This window comes from Cygnus atratus, chromosome 8, assembly GCF_013377495.2.
Source record: "Cygnus atratus isolate AKBS03 ecotype Queensland, Australia chromosome 8, CAtr_DNAZoo_HiC_assembly, whole genome shotgun sequence".
Taxonomy (NCBI): domain Eukaryota; kingdom Metazoa; phylum Chordata; class Aves; order Anseriformes; family Anatidae; genus Cygnus; species Cygnus atratus.
The window spans coordinates 21965727-21985008 of record NC_066369.1 but is presented as its reverse complement, the minus strand read 5'-3'; the positions used below and the strand labels follow the sequence as shown (position 1 = coordinate 21985008).

Sequence of the window (19282 nt, the reverse complement as noted above, 5' to 3'; positions counted from 1 at the left end):
TCTCGGTGGCGACGTGATTCCTTCGGGGACATCTGCTACCAGAACCAAGCGCCTGCTTCTGCTAACGTGGCTGTCCCTGCGTGCCCTGCTCCCCGGCTCGGGTACGTGTCACGTGCGGGGTGGCAGCGGTGGCTCTGCTCCTTCAGGGTCTGGAAAAGGAGAGCAGAAAAGAGGGGTTTGAGCAGCTCCAGCCGCTCCCCTCTCTAACTAAGGGTCCGTAACTTGCAGCCGTGCTCCCGGGAGGCAGTCGCCTCCGCAGTGTCCCACCAGTGCTGGCAGGAGGCCACCCCTCGTGTCCGTCAGACCTGTCACCCACTTGGAAGCAGCCCCCCCAATTCCCCTGAGTGACGAAACCGTCCCTGACTCGTCCCACGGCCCTGGAAGCTCCCCAGCATCGCTGGGGCCATGGCAGGGGTCACATCCTCCCTCTGGGGCCCGGCAGGTGTTGGAGTCGGTCACGGCCTCAGCCCCCGGCTTCCTAAACTGCTTCCTTCCTGGACGCAGCGGCGAGAAGGTCACTTGGCCGGACACCTGCCTTCGCCGGGGCCGCACCCAGCGGGGTGGTGAGCGGCTGGAAGTGACCCCGCTGCCGGGGAGTCCCCGAGAGAGGCCCAAAGGGAGGCAGCCACAGGGAGGACGCCGTCACCCCAGCTTCCTCTCCGCATGCCCCAACGTCAGGCACAGTGTGCTTTGATGAGGAGGATCTGAGCGAGGGGCCCAGGGCCCTCTCTGTCTCCTCCAGCCCTGGCTTGGTGCCTCGAGTGCTCGCCGCAAGGGGAGGACGGCTGGGACGGCCGGGACGGCTGCCACCGCAGCTCAGAGGGGCACAGAGGTGCCTGCGTGGTGAGCAGAGGCCGTCCCCGCGGTGCCCCCATCGCTCCCTCCAGCAGGATACGGGAATGCGGTGGTTTGAGGCTGGGTGACCTTCACAGCTCAACAGGTGGACTGCGAACCACCTCGAAATGGCCAGCCCCATATGTAGAAGGGGGCTGCTGCCCCCCGACACATTGTGCACCCACCCTGAGCCCCTCTCCCATCCCCTCGGTCACCGGGCAGGAGGAGCACAGCCCTCTGCTGGCCCCAGCGCCAGGCCCCTGGGATCAGCAGGTGCCTTCGGGGTGCTCTGCTGGAGGAGCCAACAGCTGGAGCAGGCTGGGGATAGCCCGAGCGGGGGAATCCCTCTGCCTCCCCTAAAAATGGCCACAGGCAGCAAAAGAAAGAGGCCAGCCAAGCTCGTTTGATAGCTTTATTGCTTCTGTGATATGACTGAACTGATGTGACATAAGCCGGCTTGGAGGAGCCTGCAAGACTCTTGCCCTCCCTACCTAGAGGGAAAATTAAAAAAAAAAAAAAAACAATGCAGAAACTAAAACTAATTTTAAAAACTCATTGAGTTCTTACATCTCAGCTTGGTACAGCACTGGCGAGCTCCCTGGCCCTTGGAGCAGGTCCACATGCTGTGGAGGAGCTGGGTGGCGTCCCTGTCACCCACACCCAAGGGTGGCAGGGGGTCACCGCGCCCGACGCATGCTCAGACTGACCACAGGGACCCCGCTGCTGCCGGTGGAGCTCAGCGTGGTGGCCGCCTCCTTACCAGGCCACCTGGAAGCCCTCGTCTGGTGCTGCCCGTCCCCAGCCTGCCCTGCCACCTTCCCCATCTCCCTCCCGGCAGAAAGGAGACCCGGGAAGCCCAGAGGTGCTGGTCGGAGGATGCCGGGCTCAGATCCCCCGCAGCCTCACGTTCCCTGGTGGCGCTGCCTCCGTTCAGCATGTGTGAGCTCGAGGCCACGGTACGGCCAGCCCTGACCTGGGTGATGCTGATACCAGGGAGCAGTGCTGCGGTGCCCCAGACCCGCTGCCCACACCAGCAGGAGCAAAGCCCCACCGCAGGAGCTGGCTCCCACTGGCACATGGATTTCCCCGGCCCCCACCTCCTCGCGCTCCCCCAGCCCCTCTCCAGGCAGGTTCCCTGCCACCCCGCTGGCCTTTCTGCACGGCGGCGTGGCAGAGGCGTCAGGCAACCCCGCTCTATATTTAGGCCGTGGAGAATTCCCCTGGGCTCTCCCTTCCGAGCTGAAAAGGTGAGTCACAGCGAGGGAGAGGCCAAGACTCGCATCCGTCCCACTGACCCTGCTCTGACCCGCGTGCACCGCTCCGAGCTGGCAGGGCTGCAGCGTCTCGGAGGGCGGGAGGTGGCTGCAGGTGCACGCGAGGAGACAGCCAAGGAGAGGCCTCCAGGAGCCAGTCCCAGCGCCACGTGCTGCCCCGGGGCCGGGGCGCACACCGGCATCACCCGCAGGGCCTGGCCGTGGGATGCTCCGTGGATGAACCTGCCCCGCTGATGTCCTTGCTGAGAGTCCTGGGTCAAGAGGGACAGTGAGACACGGGGGAGCCGTGGTCCCCCAGCACCTCCATCCTTGCTCTCTCCACTTGCAGGTGTCCCGACCCACCGCAGTCACCCCGAGCCACGCAACCTGAGCCTGAGACCCCCTGGTCTGCAGGGACAGCTTCCCATCGGGACCTGACCTCAATGGCGTGGGGAGCTGGGAGGACAGGGAAAGCAGAGCAGGGGCCTTGGGCCCGGAGACAGTGAGTTAGAAGGTAACGGTGCCCTGTGAGTTTGTAGTGATAATGGACTAAATCAAATTGATGCTCTGCTGTCTCCATGGGGGTGCTCCCTCCACAGCTCCTCTGGGGGTAGCGAGGAGCCCAGCACTGACCCCGAAGGCTCTTCCCCTCCTCCTCCTGGCTGCAGCTACCTGCTCTCTGGCATCTCCGCTCCCTGTAGTGTATGGATGGGGCCCATCACCCCCCTCAGTGCCCTAGGGCTTCCCCAGCAGCAGCTGAAGACCCAGTTCAAGCACCAAGTAGGTGCCACAACCTGGCCAGGTCCAGCCCAGGCACCTCCACCAGGACCTCCAGTCCCTTGAGCAAAAAAAAAATAATAAAAAATTGGGGGAGAACATTCAAATGAGTATCTGCCACTGCAGATGGTCAAAAACTTGCTGAAAACCCCAGCTTTCTGGACTGGAAACCTCATGGAGCATCCTGGGGGCAGGCACGTACCTGGGGAGAGCAGGGATCACCCAGCTGGGAGGCCAGAGGGACAGGGGAAGGGAAATGGAAGGGGAAAGGAAGGGAGCACCTCCCAGATCCCCTCCGCTGACCCCCGCGGTGGCCTCGACGTGCAGAGACGTGGCTCGGAATGGTGCCCTGCGTGGGCGCAGGGTGGCCTGCTCCTGCCTCGAAGCCCATTTCCACCTGATTTCTCCCCGCAATCCCTCTTCTGCCCACGCTCTCCAGGTGGACGAGAGCACCCCGCTGTCCTCGCGCTCAGCCACGTTGCTCAGTTTATTCCAGCTCCTCTGAAATACGTATACAAATCAAATGTGCAAATACTGCATCTTGGGACCAAGAGAGCAAAGGAAGGGACGTGCTCCTGAGAGCAGGAGGAGCAGCAGTGCTCGAGCAGCACAGGAGGAGCTTGGAAATGAAGTGAGCAGGGGCCAAGCAGAAGGCGAGGGTTCCCAGCAGGCCCCCAGCCTTGCCAGCAGGCTCCACCACCACTGAGGTCACGGATCAGGGAACACAGTCGAGTCTGGAACGTAAAACATCTTCGGCAGCCCGCTCTTAAACTGCAAAGCTTCAGATATCCACGCAACATCTGACCTCCTTCCAAACAACGAATCACTCCTCTCCCCCACAGAAGCAAAGCGAGGCGCTGTCCAGGAGCGGTGACACCGATCTGCACCGGCTCGGTGAGGGCCCTGCACAGCAGGCACAACCCAAGAGGCCTGGAAGCCTTGAGCACAGCGAGGTGGGCTCCGCAGCGCCGTGACACGCAGGATGGCGGTGAGGGGCTGCTGCAGGCAGAGGAAGCCACCGGCTCCCTGCTCCACGCCAGGGTGAGGGCAGAGTCGGGGCAGGACAAACGGCTACGGAAAACACAGCCAAGTAAGTGGCTGCTGCTGCCTCTACGCAGGAAGCGAGGAAAAGTGCAGAAAAACAAACCCATGCTCATCTCCAACGCGAAGCTCCAAGTGGAGAACGAGGGAAAGCCATCCTCCTTTTAAATTATAGCAGCACCACCAACACTGAAGTCTTGGACGGATTTGTTTTCCCGGGGAAAGGTCTGAGGCCAGCGACAATGCAGACGGAGCGAGGCGAGGCCGAGCTTTTCGCAGGGCTGTGCACAAGCAGACTTCGCTTTGCACCTTGGTATTTCTAGTATGATTCCAGCAGAGTTTCTTTAAAAAATAATACTTTGTACATTCAGGCACCGCTGCCTTGGGGCAGCGTCACCTCCCATTTGGCACAAGTCGTTTTATTCACAAACCGTCCTTCTCTCTCCTGAGTCTTTCCCGTTTAATTCTGGATACAGAAGATCCGTCTGCAATGCAGAGTTCAAGAACTGCCCGCTCAGCCCCTTGCCCTCCTCCTGCCAGCTCTAGGACTGGAGGCAGCAGATGCTGCCCTCCTGCAGACTGGCAATGCGAGAGGGCCTTCCCAGGGCACCCGGGCATCTCTGTGTGTCTCCAGTGAAGCGGGCTTCTTGCGGGGGGCTGCCAGTGCCTGCTCCCAGAGCTGCAGCGTGCATCTTCCTCTCCTCCCTTTGAGGCAGCGGCTGCAGCCACTCAGATCCCACTGGTCAGGTCGGTGATGACTCGGGCTTTCACCAGCTTCCTCAGGAACTCCTTCTCCCGTTGGATGTTGTGCGTCCAGGACTGGAAGGAAAGGAGACAGACAAAGGTCAGCAGCTATCCTTGGCCAAGCATGCTCCTCCACCCCACATCATGGGAGCCTCCAGCTGGCACGGGGTTCTGCCAAGGAGACAGAGCCTGCTGCCGACCAGAAGGGCCCTTGCAGACCAAGGACCTCCTCTTATCTAGATAGAGCCAGCAGAGCTGGAAAACTAGCTCATCCCAAGACCAGCCTCACCAAGGCCAGCTCCTGCCTCCACTAGCCCTACCAAGAGGAAATCAGATGCCAAAGGTCACACTAATACAGTGCGAAGGGTGGGACGGGCACGTCTCCGAGTCAGGCATTTCAGGGCTATGACTGCTATAGCTGCTGTCAGCCCCCCGATGTGTGCCCTGCTGCAGGCTTCAGCAGTGATCTGCCATCGCCCCGCTGCGCTGGTACTGGTAAAGCACTTAATGGAAGCAGGGAGGAACTTGTCCCCTGGGGTGTCAAAGACAGGGCAGGGCAAAGCGACTTTCCCCAAAATCTCCCAGCGAGACAAGAATCCCAGGACGGGAATCCACATCTTCTGGACAGTGCTCTGGGCAGCAGGTAACCTTGGCTCTAAATAAGATGTGGGCCATGATAAAATACCTCGATGGGAACATCCCAGAGATGGCTTCAAGCAGCGGAGTACAGAGGCCTCGGCCAGACCGTGGCACCTCCCTGCAGAGCCCTGGCTGCGTCCCGCACACACAACGTGCACGTGGCTGTCCTGTCACCTGTGGGTGTCCTGTCTGGTGCCAAGAGGTGCCAGGGACCGACGGTACCTCGCTAGATCTCCAGCACATTTTGGAAATGCCTCTCCTCCTGCTGCTCCGCACTCATACTGCTGTCCCCTCAGCGCATAGGATTTATGACAGTTAAAGCTGCTGAGAGATCAGGCAGGTCTTATCTTGCAGCCTGTGTTCAAAAGAAGCTTTTCACTTCTGGTTACTCGAATGCTGCGAGGGTGCACCAGCACAGGTAACCGCATGGCCACGCATGAGACTGAAAACGCAGAAGACCCTGCCTGTAAACTGCAGGGACAATGTCAAGAAACAGCTCAGCGTTTGCCTTCTGCTAGCATGAAAGCAGAAACTGAAAACTTGCACTGGGAAGAAAGCTGCGTCATAAGAGAAAAAAAAACAAACATGAATTTTAAGAAGCAGCACTGAGAGCCGCACGCGCCTGTCCCTCGGAGCAGGAGAGTCAGGATCCCCGTGCGCTGGAGGCACTCGCACGTGTGGCACATCACCTGGGGGTCCTGTGCATGGTCCCTGCCTCGCAGCAGTGCCTCTCCCGACAGCACAGCCCCTTGCTACGAGCACACAGCGCCGGCAGAGGCAGCCAAGGGCGCGTGTGCTGCTGCCAGCAGGCAGTGAGCGGTGTCTGCTGGCACCGGGGCTGCGCTAGGAGCTCCGCGCCTTGCAGCACCCTTGCAGCTTCTATCTGGCTGGCTTGCTGCTCAAAGCCTACCTGGAGCACGAGGGAGCCTGGCCGTGCCCGAGACGTCACAGCACAAGCTGATCCCTCCTCCGTGCCCTTCTGCCTCAGCACACAGCAAAGGTCAACTGGTTTCACCCATACGAGCTGCTTGTGCCCCTCGGTACGTACAGAAAGTGGGGAGCAGCCACTTCTAGGAAAACTCAAACCACCTAAAAGATCGGCTCAGGCCACATGCAAGCACCTTGTCTGACGGCAGGAGGAAATCTGCCTGCATGAAAGGTACAAGGGAGAAGGAATTTAAGTACAGGAGGTGGATGGTAAACCTGGGTGCTACAACTGCGCTCTCCTGCACCACACGCCAGGCTGCTGGCAAGAGGTGTGAACCTCGGTTATTCAGCACGAAGGCTGCTCTCAGCTCTGGTCACTGCCACAAATTCCTCTTTCCAAGCAGAAAGCCACATGTAAGGGAAACTGAGCCTCCCACTTGATCCCTGCATCTTGCTGCTGGCTGTGGCTGTACCCTCAAAGGCTTTGCGGTCGGGTGTGAGACCACAGAGGGAGGGGAACAGGCTTTCGTCCCCCTGCAAGGAGCACCAGCAGGGCGCTCGGTGCGGTGCTGCTCCACCCGACAGGAGGCATGAGGCATGTCTTCAACACTAGCTCGGGTTACTGATTGCAGGAGAGGGACTCGCCCCACTGACAGACAGAGCTAATCAGGCGAGGGAGACTGCATTCCTGCGCCGGCGGCCGCAGGGGGGAGAAGATCCGGAGCAAATTTTTCAAAACTGCCAAGGAGAGGCAGGCACCTCGCTCCCATCACCGCCGACAGGGGAAAGGCACCAGAACACACCGCAAAACCTGCCTGGGATCCTGAGCCTTGCAGGCTCCACACTGCTCGCTGCAAAGAGCCCGGTGCGTGGTGCTGCAGGCTGCGGGCACAGGGTTTGGGGTGGTCTCATAAAAAGCCAGCCTTTAGCAGGCCCCTGACTTTGGGGCCAGGACCCCGCTGTACCTGCTGTAAGGGAAGCTCTCTGCATCACAGCAAGCATTTGTCACCGCTTGTTGGGTAAGCCGAGGAGCTCTGTGTCACCGTGCTCCTGGGCGAGGTGTCCCGGCCATCTCTGTCAGCTGGTGCAGTGTCCTGAGCTGCAACAAGCGGTAAGGGACAGGCGATGCTTTGGCACCCGCAACCCCACGGACAGGGCTGTGCTGGCAGAGTGCTAATTCTGACATTTTATGCATTGTCGTTAGCAAAACCCACACCTGGAGGAGGTTTACATGAAGCAGCCACAATACCAGTGATTTACTCCTGATAGTACTGTAGCAAAGAAGCCTTTTTTCTGCCCTTGGATACTGGATGTGCTTTAGCTGCCCTGGCAAGATGCTCTCTGTCCCTTCTGACTGCTTTGACTCTCTTCCCATGCACACTGAGCCGTCACTGCCTCATTTCCTAATCCTCCAGGGAGGATTGCTTACGTTCACAAAGCTCCTGCCCTAAGCCCTGAAGCTACACCTCAGCATCACAAGCAGCAAAGTCCAGCTATTTCCCTGTGAACCTGCAGCTCCAGCCAGGGGCAGAGCAGCCTGGATCACGCACTGCCACCTCCAGCTTTGTGTCACCACGCGTCACACCACTGCTGCTCCTGTGACCTGGCAGAGGGGCTCTGCCCTCGCTGCTCTGCTGCTGGCATCGAGCAGGCGCTCGGTCCAGCTCCTGCTTGTGCGAACAAACGGGCAGCTTGTCTGAGCCATGGCTGAATTAATGAACGTCCCAGGAGGCTCCAGAGCCCTTCTTGTTGTTTGGGGTGCGGCTGGGATTTCCTTTGCTTCGGGTCTTTCCCTGCTTGCTCTTTCCAGTGGCGGCAGCAGCAGAGCCGCTCTGCCAGCACACACACTGTTAGAGCTGTCCATCCCAGGGGGTGGCAGTGGGCCTGATGTATGAGCGCTTGGTCACAGTTATTAGACCAAAATTTATCATCGGTTAAAGCTACCTTTCAGGACTATGCAAATGCAGCAGCCCCAGAACCACCTCTCCTTTCTTCTTGATTCCACAAGGAAGCACAAAACATCCTCTGTCCCTTCACGAGAAGCCAAGTGGAGTATTTTAAGACTGAGAAAATGTTTCAGAGGCCAACCCACGAGGAAGGTAAGCTCACCATCTGCAGTCAATTACAAGTGGGGCAATGGCTCAGCTTCAGAGCATGCTAGTCTTATCAAGTCTGTTGCAATGCCATAAAATACAGGGAAATTAAATGAGAGAGAGTGAAGTCAACAAAGAACGCATTCAAGGAAAAGAGCAGGTTGCAAAGTCAGAGGTTTCTCAGTTCTGTTACATCCTCCACATTTCTGCAAGTCAGCAGCATTTCTCCCCGAAAACCCGCACAGAAACCACGGCGGCAGCAAGAAGCGGTGCTTCACTGGCAACATCCCTTGCCCAGAGCTCCTTTTCCAGCCTCCACTGCTGCTAATTCTCTTGTTTCATGGTTAAGAAAGAATCGCTCCCAGTTCCTCTATGCCCAGTCATTCTTACAGCAACTTGAAATTTCAAACAGCTCTTTTAGCTCTTGCTTGTTCTTAATACATATATAGGGAGCTGTTGTTTCTCTTCTCAACCTTCATTCTACCAAGCTAAGAAGCCATGCTTTCTTTTTCTCCTACCAAAACAGGCTCTCCATCTCCCCTAGGAAAACTGGGAGATATCTCAGAAGTGCAGTTGCTCCCTCTGTCCTTATTTACTCTGCGTTCACTTGTGGTGAAGCAGGAAAAGGGCTCACCATTGCCTTGTGCAGTTCTCTCTCTACCAGGAGTCCTTTCCCTGAGTCTTCCCAGAGTTACATTTGCCTTTTTTTTCCCACAGTAATAGCCTCGCATCCTGAATTATCCCGTGATTTATTAGTACACATCGAAGCACTTCCCTCCTCTGTCACTGTCAAATAATGCTTTCCCAGCTTATAATAAAAATTTCTGTTATTGTCCCAACTGAATGACTTTCCATTCATCCATTAGGTTCCATCCCATCCAGTTCACTCCTGTTCTGAGGGTGATCGTGGTCTTCCTGGATGGTCTTTTGATCTTCCTTTGTATTGACCACACCTGGCTTTGTGTCATCACAAATTCAACTTGCACACCACCGCCTCCTGTGCCAGAAATCATTAATGCAAATACTGAACATGACCTCCTCTGGGGGAACTCCCAGCCCTCCATTCAGTGCTGCTCTTTGTTTTCCTCTTCAGAGCCTGTTCACATACAGGTGTTGCACCAAACCATAGCTTCTGAAGCTTAACTAATAATACCTTGCATGGCACAGTTTCACATGCTTAACTGAACTTCAGACGACTGATCTACTACACTTCCTCTGTCCCTGGAACGATTTAAAAAAAAAAATCAAATAAAGATATTAAATTAGTTTTTGTAACCTGCCTTTGGTAAATCCATGTTGTGTTTGCTTTCAGGATTTAATTATTCTTTCATTTAAACTTTGCTCTAAAGTTCTGAATAGTTCTTGAATAGTACCTCTGAGGTCAGATTAGGAGCTCTGAATTTGACAGGATTATTTTCCTTGCCTCGATCCCATCCTCCCCCTTTTAGGGAAGAAAAAGAAAGGAAATAAAGGTATTATATCCACTATAATTTAATCCCACGGAACCACATGTAACCTGATAGATTTATTGAAGACCTTTTCCTCTGGACTTGCAGCTTAGCTGGCTCAACACCGTGGTGTTAGGGACAGGGATCTTTCAGGCGTTCATACCGAGTGCATTAAGTCGAACAGCTCCTGCCTTTCACTACTGACCCAGTCATTTTCTGTTTCTATGAACTTACCACCGTAAGTCGCCCTTTCCCTCATGTTCACCCCATCTCCCCTGTAGAGGTAACGTGTTCATTCACACAATTCCCACTTGGACTCTTTAATCCCTATGCCTTCCACATCCTTCACCTCCTTGGATGCTACAGCCCTCATAAGTCTTTCCCTGTTTTGATGTTATTTGCTTGCAGCAGGACCGTGTAGTATTTGTTTTATTTTCCTTTGTGAGAGCTAATTCAGCCTGACTTTTGCTGGTTTTTGCTTTATCTCTGTCCTTTCCAACCAACAGGCTGAAGTCTCCTCTGCCTGATGCTTTCTCCTGCTCCTCCAGCATCACTCTGAAGAAGTTATTTACAAAGCTTCATCTCAAAACCTCTTCCTGTCTGTTCTCCCCTTACTACAAACATGAATCGCAGACAATTTTTGCATTTTTGAGGAAAAAAAATAATTAAGTTCCCTTCTATAATGAGTCCATAAGCAATTCTGTGCATCTGTTTTTGGTAGCCAGTTCTCCTAGGCTAAGCCTAAATAGACTTGCATGTGCACACGTGTCCCAGCTCCACCGAGCACCCCCCGTGAGTGCTGCCCTAGCACTCAGCTTATCAAACTCTCCTCTTACCAAACTCCCTTTTGGAAACAAAATCTGAGTTACAGAGCACCTCCTGTTGCCTTTCTGTTTAATTTAACAACAAAGGCACTTGACCAAAGGCTATTTCTAATGGCCCTCTGCAAGGTCTTCATGCCTGCTAAAATCAGCTCTGGAAGGCCACCAGCTCTCCTCGTCCCCTGGAGGTTGGTGAGAAGAGCTGTGCTAGCTGTGACACCTGGCAATACCTGGCCCCCCCCCGACAGCAATGCTGGCTTCTGATGGATGTCTGCGACTGACTTCTGACAGCACCCAGCGCCGTTACACAGGATTGTGTACAACGTTGGGGTCAGCAGCTGGGCTCTACGCACCTCTGAAGATCTTTGAACGCTTTCTCATACAGAGATCCTCACCAAACCTTAATTCTGTTTTTATCCATGCTGCTATTAGGGCTCAGTGGTACCCCGAAAGTGTTACCGTATTTCTGTCCTACCGAACAATGCAATACCTGTGCTGCAGTCGTGACTGCTAGTCCATCAATCTTTCCTAGATTTGTATTACACAGACACACAGTCCTTACGCACAGGAACAGCATGTGAGGCCTTCGTTCCGCCAAAACGCTGTCAAACAGGTGGCTTTTAAACAAAGGCAAAAATGTATAAACCTCATCAGTCATCACTGCGGGCCCCAAGAAAAAGCACTGCCCTTTCAGAGGTCCCCCTGCCCCAGCCCCTAACCTCCCCCTCCAAAGCTGACCTCCATTTCAGTCCGCACCATTCCTTGTACTCCGATGGCAATTCATCAGCCAGGCTCGAATAGCTGTGTTTTCAGCCTATAAATCACCAGGCCAGACATCTGCCCTGCTTTCAAAGGAGTTTTGTTCTTCTTGCTGGCTACCGCGAACTTTTAGGTACTTGGAGGCCTGAAGCAGCCCCGTCACCCCCTCCCAAGCAACTTTCCTTGATTTAAAATGCAAAGGGCGGCTTCACAGAGAGAGTCCAGATGATGATAAAGCACTATTGTTTGTGCCTTCATGGGCCGAGATTCCAAACTGGATGTTTGCGGATTATTGCGAGAGGTGGCTGCTGGCAGGGAGAGACAGAGACAAAGCTGTGTGTCACGGCATGCTGCAGCCCACCTCCCCGGCCCTTGTGACAGCCCTTACACACCCTGAATGAGAAGCATTAGGAGCCGGTGTCCTCCAGCATCCCACAAAGACCTGCAGGGGAAGCGGAGCCAGGGATCAGAAAGAAGCCATCAAAGGCAGGCTCCCCCTCGGGTCAGGCAGCGAGTCCCTGAGGTGCCGGGCACAGCTGTATCAAAGGAGCTGACACCTCCGACAGCAGCGGCGCTGCTGCTTGATCTGCTGCTGCAGAGAACAGGAGAGCAGTCAGCAGCACCGCCGGCACAGCCACAGATGGGATCCGGACCGATAAGGGTGGCTTTTAAGCACGCGTTCCCCATTTGTACCAGCCGTGAGTGCGGGGAAGGCTGTGTGTGGTGCCAGTCGCAGGGCAGAGCACGCAGAGGAAGGATGCTGGGAGCTGGTGCTGTGCTTCGTTCTCATGATTTAACACAGCCTCCTGCTCTCGGTTATGTTTTTACTACTCTAAACACTGTCACTTTCCCATCCTGCAGTAATTTCTGCCTGAAACACTAACCTGCTTTGCCATTAGCAGTGAAGTTGTATTGTAACACAGGCAGGTTCATTCATTTTCTTTTAATCCTGAAAAACTTTCGCTCCCTTTTAAAACGATTCCTTTTTTCCTCACCCCCATTTCCATGTTTCCTTCTTTACGTTCCCAGTGGATCTGACACTTCTCCTACATTAACAGGAGACAGTGACCTGTGACAAAAATACACTTTTATGGAGTACTTGGGCAGGAAGCACTACAGGACATAGGCAAGAAATAAAAATATAATAAACTATAAAAAAATCAGCTTGATGGCTCATCACCATGAAACCAGAAACAAGTGAGCATACACCTTGGCAAGGATTCATTCATTTTCTGTACAGCGCTCAGGGAAGCAGCCAAGGGTCGAAAGCTGTTACAAGTTACTGGAAATAGGGAAAATAGTAACTGAAGGGAGATGACAGGCTTAGACCTTCTGCGTTTTGTAAGTTATAACAAGAAGGATTAGAGCTAAAAAATGACTTGTGAGAATTCACATGATGGCATGAGGTCTATCGAGCAGCAATCCCCCAGTAACGGACCAGAGAGCAGCAAGGTCACAGCGCCCAGAAAACCCTCATGGAAATGCATGCCAGGACTTTGCACCTCCAGCCGCAATGGGGAGAAGATCAGACCAAGGGAGAAGGCGCTGGGCAGCGGAGCTGTGATGCAGTTTTGCACTGCAAGTGCTGATTTTCCAGCTCGCAGCCTGAAAGCATCACGCCAGTGTGCTCCCAGCTCTGCAGAGCACGTTGAGATGAGCAGAAAAGGGTCTCCTCTACAAGGCCTGCCAGGACAGAAACCAGCTGGAGCACACTGTGCTGCCCCCAGGACAGGGGGTAAGGAAACCACCCAGCTATAAACCGGAGAAATTTATTCCCATGGGCGCTCACAAGAGCAGGAGAATCCACGTGCCTTTTGCAGCCACGCTAGGGCCCTAAGGGATTAATCACTGCATCCATTCCCCTGAACGGTAACACAGATAAAGCTCCAGAGCATCTGCCTCCTCGTGGAGCCTTTTCCTTTGGAGCAGGAAATGTCTGTCCAGCCCCTGGGAGTCTGGGATGCTGGAAGAAGCAGTGCAGGCAGCTGCCTCCTGTGGTAGCAATAACAGCACAGTTTGGGACCTTGAGGGCTTCTACCCCGTCGGGGAAAGCAAAGACTAAGCAAAACTGTACACCCAGGCTGCCTGATCGCCTTTTGGAAATTCAGCCATCGGTCCCACAGAGCAACAGGAAAAATCACATGCATTTCCACAGAGATTTTATCACCTCAGTCTTGGCATGGGAGAGGCATCTCCGCCCAGATGTGAGCAAGCAAGTGTATTTTGCTGGCTTTTTTTTTTTTTATGTAATCAGAACAAATTCCTCAGAGATGAGTCACAGGGTTTCAAGGGTGTCCAGGGAGATGTCAAGCAGGCCTCAAGTGTAAATCAGTGACACACCTTGCTGAGAGGGTGCACGCTCCTCGCAGACCAGACCCTTTCCCCCTGCAGACACAAGACAAGGGAACGGGATGGATGGATGTCTCCGGGAGGATCCCATATGCCACACACACACACGTGGCACCTCCAGACCCAGGACGTCAATGTTTACATTTCCTCTGTAAAGACAGGGATGGTTTCAGGGTGGAGCTGGAGTGCTTCCCTGCAGCTGCTCTCGAGGCTTAAACACTGAAGATTTGTCAGTCATTCAGGCTGGAGGAGCCTGGCAGTCGGATTATGGGATGGGGTCGTGTTTAGGGAGCCAGCCAGGGCCATGCCTCGCATGCCGCTTGCTCTCTTCTTATAGCCACAAGAATGAAGCTGTAGGTGTTGGGACCATCACAGAGCTCCCATATCCCTGCTGGCGCAGTTTCAGTTAGGCTCACTTTCCACCCCTACCAACAGTTCACCGTTATTTAACACTCAGCTTCCTGGAGGACCACGAAGAATTAGATGAAGACACAAACCTGGAGGTCCAAAGGTAACACCAAGGAAGATGCCCCAGTGGGCCTTCAGGTATCAGAGCAGATGGAAGAGGTGAAAACCTTTTTGAGCTTGGCTCTGGGTCAGCCTCATTTCACCAATACAATGGCAAGGTTTGCCCCAAGGTGCCAACAAAGGTCAGCCTCTAGATTTGCAAACCACGTGCAGGTCTCTGAGTGAGTGTGCAGAGTGCTTCCAGTCCAGAGAGGGGCAAATCTTTGTTCATGAGTTACCTGAGGACAATTGCAGAAGACAGAATCCACCTATCATGCCCTTCGCCTTTCAGCTTCACCCTCAGGTGACTAACAATTACCAGCTACCATTAATATTAAATGGGAGAGAAAGAAATGCAATCCTCTTTCTGCTCTTCACATTCCACAATATCACAAACAATTTGTCATACAGGGAGGGGCAGTGGCAGGAGGGGCATTAATTATTGATACTCGGGAACAGATGGCTTTTTTTGTACCAGGGCAGAGAAATGTAAGAGGAGCCTGCGGGTGAGCACGTGAGGATTAGACGGGCAGAAGCCGATCATATAACCAGCCTTCAGATGGAACAGGAACCTTCCTCCCAGCACCAGCTCAGCAGAGCTCTCATCAGCAGCCCCGGCTGCGGAAACAAACCTACTGACATCTAAATTAGTGAGGCTCCACCAGACCTTTCAACGCTCCCTCACCTCCATACAGAAGAGCCTGGACATGCCGACTGACAGCTCCCAGACAACAGAGGCCTGTCAAACCATGCACAGACTCTCTCAGAGACCCAGCTGGTTGCATTTCACATGCTCATCCCCATCTACTGCCCTGTGCCTTGCCAGCTTTATCCCTCAGACCTCATACGAACAGTGCCCAAGAGCGACTCCCTCCTGTCTCCCGCTGGCTTCTGCAGCTCGCTCAGGGTGCTGACCTCAAGAATCAAAAATCCAAGCAATCTGCACTGGCAGCTTCAGATGTGTCTGCTGGCTAGCTCCAGAAGCCAAAAGATGGGGTAGCAGGCCTGGAAAAATAGGACTAAGTGCATGCAGGTGTGATAAGGCCCAGGGTGCCATGCACAGCCCGCTGGCAGAAATAAAGAACACGGCGGAAGGTGGCCAAGAATGGAGGAGGAACGGGAAGCTCACTCATGGCAGAGCTCGTACTTCACTGCACACCCCTCTCCGTGGTGCTTCCTGACTTTTTCCTCTGAACTCCTCTTTCAAAAAGAGTTGTTCATAAGAGCTTTTCTGCTCCTTGCTGATGTTTGGCAGCTTTTGGCACAAGGGGGTGGGTGGGTGCAAGAGTAACACCGAGTGCCAGGGCCCAGCCATTCCCTCTAACGTACTGCAGGCTGCATTACTTGCATCAGTGGTGAGGCCTTGGAGCATTTTAATTCCTCTCCTGCAGCAGAGGGCCACAGCCTGTCATCCAGTGCCTTTTGCCAACTCCTTCCTTGAACCCATGCAAGGAGCAAGAGGAAGATAACTTCATTCTTGTCAGCTCCAGCATGGGTGTCCTTGATGTCAGAGACATCTTCTAGGTTGCAAACCAGGCTCGGCACAGGACACCTGCTGTGAGTATCCCCATGTCCAAGAGCAAACAGTCTTGGAAGAGACAGACTTTTCTGGGCCTGTGGAGGTCGCAGGAGGTACCTCAGGATCACAATGATGTATCATGAGGTACTTTCCTTGACATATTTAGGGACCTCCTCACAGTCTTTTCCCAATCTCAGTTTCTTCTCTTGGTCTCTACTGAGAGGTTGTTCCAAAGCCTCATTGCTATGATAATTAGAAATGCTCTTCCCATTTCTCAAGCTGACCGGTACCGATTGCTAATTCCTCCAGTCAGTCTAAGGCTGTGCAGCCTGCAGCCTGAGTCCTAAGACATGTATGATCTTATGATTTGGAAAAACACCACCTCCGGGCTTCCCTCCTGACCTGGATCAATGGCACAGTGGTTGAGGTGACAAATATAAGCGCCAGCAGACAGCAGCTGTCCATGAACAACACAACAAGTGTTCTCTCCCTCTGAACATCACTCTGTTTTCACAATGCAGAGTAGGACAGAGAAAGTTCCTCTATCCAGTGAAGCAGAGGAGCAATTTTAGAAAGATCTGGGCCACATCTGTGCCAGAAAAGACTGGGCTCTACCAAAAAATTCAGCAGCTTTTCCCATTACAGAAGGTGCTGAGGCCAGTGACAAAGCTTACTCTAGTTCAGCACAGGAAATGGCCAGACCTGAAATACTGCTGCATTATACCACCATGAGAGCTTTTGTTCCTCTAAAAGGGCTGTTTGTCTCACTGGGATAGCACCGGCAAATGTTTCTAAGGTAGATGTGGCTTTGAAGAGCAGCCTCCATGTGTTTACACTAGCTAACTGCTGCTTCGGTCAGCCTGCACAGGCTAATCTCACCTCCCCCACGTTTCACAGGGGCTGAGCAGGGGATCATCTAGCAGAAGAAGCACATGGATTAGGGAGCAATACAACAGATCACAAAGCTGTAGCAGGCCACATCTTTTCAGCCCCTGAACATATTTGTTCCCTTTCACCCGGCTCAACATTTACGCAAAACTTTTCTCTGCCGCTCTGAGAATAAGGAATCACATTATATGCACATTCCAGAGAACTTTTCCCAGCAGAAATAACTGTTTTTAACACGCATTGCGCTTGGGGGAATGTCTGGAGTTTTATGTGCAAATGCCTGGGTGGAGCTGTTGTTTGACCCACGCAGGAAAGATGGGAGTCGATCACCGTCCCAGGCAGGCTCTGTGGTCGGGGTGGTCGGTGGGCTTGGGAAGAAGACGTGCTCAGCAGGAGCTCCCTACCTCTTTGATGGCGGACATCTTGATGTTCTCATAGTAGTGCAGCGGTGCATTGGGGGAATTCATGTCATAGCCAAACCCAGCTACCGCCACCTCATCACAGTTGTGGAGCGCCATGGTTATTGCTACACTTCCCAAGGTGGGGATGTTCTGAGAGGAAAGAAAGCAGGAATGGAAGTCATTAGCAAGTTGCCATTTCTATTGTCAAAGATTTCCTCTTATTGTCTCTGCTAAAAACAAAAACTATTACTACTAAGCACAAAATCCAGAACAAGGTATTTGGCTACATCTGCACATCAGATGCCCAGTGCCAGTTTGCAGGATCAACAGCTTTCCAACTTGTAAAGAAAATCCTGTTACCCTGCTTCCTGCAAAGCACCTGGCACATAAGCAATGGCTCTGGTTTGAGACTCCATGACCCAGCTCTTCAGGGGAGTATTGCAGGGCAGAGGGACTAATGCAAATAGTCAGACTCCTGTCCCACAGCTTTGCTTTCCTGAGAATAGGTCAGCAGACGAGCTGGAAGATGAGTCACAGTGGACACGTTAGTTTTCTGAAACTAATAAACACGTAAAGGCTGGATTCCAGGTCTACACATATTACTGACCTCCAGCTAGGAGCTAGGCTAATGAGGTATACTTGTCCCAAATGAGCCACCACACCGGAGCGGAAGTGAGGAATGGTACAAATGCTTTATTTTAGTGCTTTAACAAAAGCAGTTAAAGGAGGCGCTTAAACAGCTCTAGAAGATGGAGAGGAGACCAAGCAGACCCACTGTGCACTGAGACTCCTTCCCGTGCTCGGGGGCAGCCCCACAGGCAAAGGGCACTGTCCTGTGCCACACTCCTAGCCCAGCATACTGGGAAGCCATTCAAAAACTGCCACTAGTCCTCTGAGCCGGGACACCCCTGATTGTCCTCTCCCTGCTGTTGACTTGCTATTTGCACCAAAGTCCAGCCTCAGCCCTTCCCATTTCATCTGGCTTCTACGGTGCTGCTGTACGGTGCTCTTGCAAGTCCAGATGAACATGACTGCTGTGATGGATGAGTGTTTTCAGTGTAAAAACCCAGCTCACAGACATTTCTAACTCCCCTTTAACCAGATCAATCTGCTAAGGTAACTTTACCCCAGGGGCTAGGGAGAGGCTGAGAAATCCACCCACATATCTTATCATTATTTGTAAGACATCCAACACCACCATATCAAAGGTATCATGAATTCAGAGGGCATGCTCAGACAGTCACTGAGGGTGACAGCCTCTCAGCTGAGATGTAGAAACCAAATGTGTGCTTACATCTTGCGTGTAAGAGGGGTGACCCTGTACCAGTGAGCAATGCTATTGCATTTCACCCCGTGTTCACAACAGACTGGGAACGCACATGTTTCGAGTTTCTGCCTCTCATTCAAAGGAACCTGCTTTTGGCAACACACTCCTGTGCTCACTTCTGATTGCCTGACCATGTCCCAGGACTGATGTTTTCCAAGGGAAGAACTCCACCCATACCTAGCTGAGATGAGCAGAGCTGGGAGCACAACCCATGTGCTATGGAGAACTCAACGCGCTCTGCATAACAACGCACTGATGTTACACTAATATGCAGACAAACGTACAAAAACGCAAAAACTGCTCACGTCTAAATAAATGATCATTAAATTCAAACATCTGCAACGCAACTGTAACAGTGCGCATTTGAAATGAAAAGACCTTACTACATCCTCCTGTGCCAGCTCTAGATGTTAGGAAAAGAAAGACAGTCATTTCGGTTTTGCTGTTTAACTTCATTTTATACTGACCACGTCTGCCACAAACAATATTGGTTTTATTCTGGTTACTTTAGTTAATTGTTAATTCACTAGTCGTCATAAAATCTCAAGGATGGGTTTAAAAAAAACAGAAAAAGTTTACTCAGCAAGGATAAGAAAATTCCACTGAATTTCAAAGTACACAAGAATATCCTGTCTTCCCATGCGTGGCAATTCAAATTCAGATATTCTCAGCTTTATGTTTTACATAGGAAATGACACTCAGATGTCGCTCGAATTGCATCAGCAGATACGTGGACGTGCCACAAAACCGTTTCCCTTAGCTGAGCTATAGTTACAGTGTCCAAAACACAGCGAGTAAATGGTTACGTTTTTGAGAACATGTCATTGTTGGAGAATACGATGGCGTTGACACCACCCACACTTACATGGGGCCCATTCCCACGGTACAGCTCGAGGGAGACACGGGGTCTTTGCCTAGAGGGAATTTTACTGGCTAAGTTAACTTTCAAGAGCTA

The 19282-nt window shown here is 52.9% G+C and overlaps 1 protein-coding gene across 9 annotated transcripts in view; it reads right to left on the bottom strand.

Annotated features, from left to right (window-relative positions):
• Window positions 1-1231: 1231 nt before the first annotated feature.
• The window catches only part of ST3GAL3 (ST3 beta-galactoside alpha-2,3-sialyltransferase 3), a 175214-nt gene continuing 157163 nt past the window's right edge, over window positions 1232-19282 (bottom strand). For 7 of the 9 annotated variants that reach the window (XM_035537650.1, XM_050712286.1, XM_050712288.1 and 4 more), the window contains 2 exons: window positions 17004-17150; window positions 1232-4724 (listed from right to left, as the gene is read on the bottom strand). In XM_035537650.1, coding sequence (XP_035393543.1) covers window positions 4635-4724; window positions 17004-17150 — 237 coding nt within the window. In that variant the 3' untranslated portion in view covers window positions 1232-4634. The remainder of the gene's footprint in view (window positions 4725-17003; window positions 17151-19282) is intronic. The other 2 variants (XM_050712287.1, XM_035537655.2) reach the window with 1 other exon arrangement.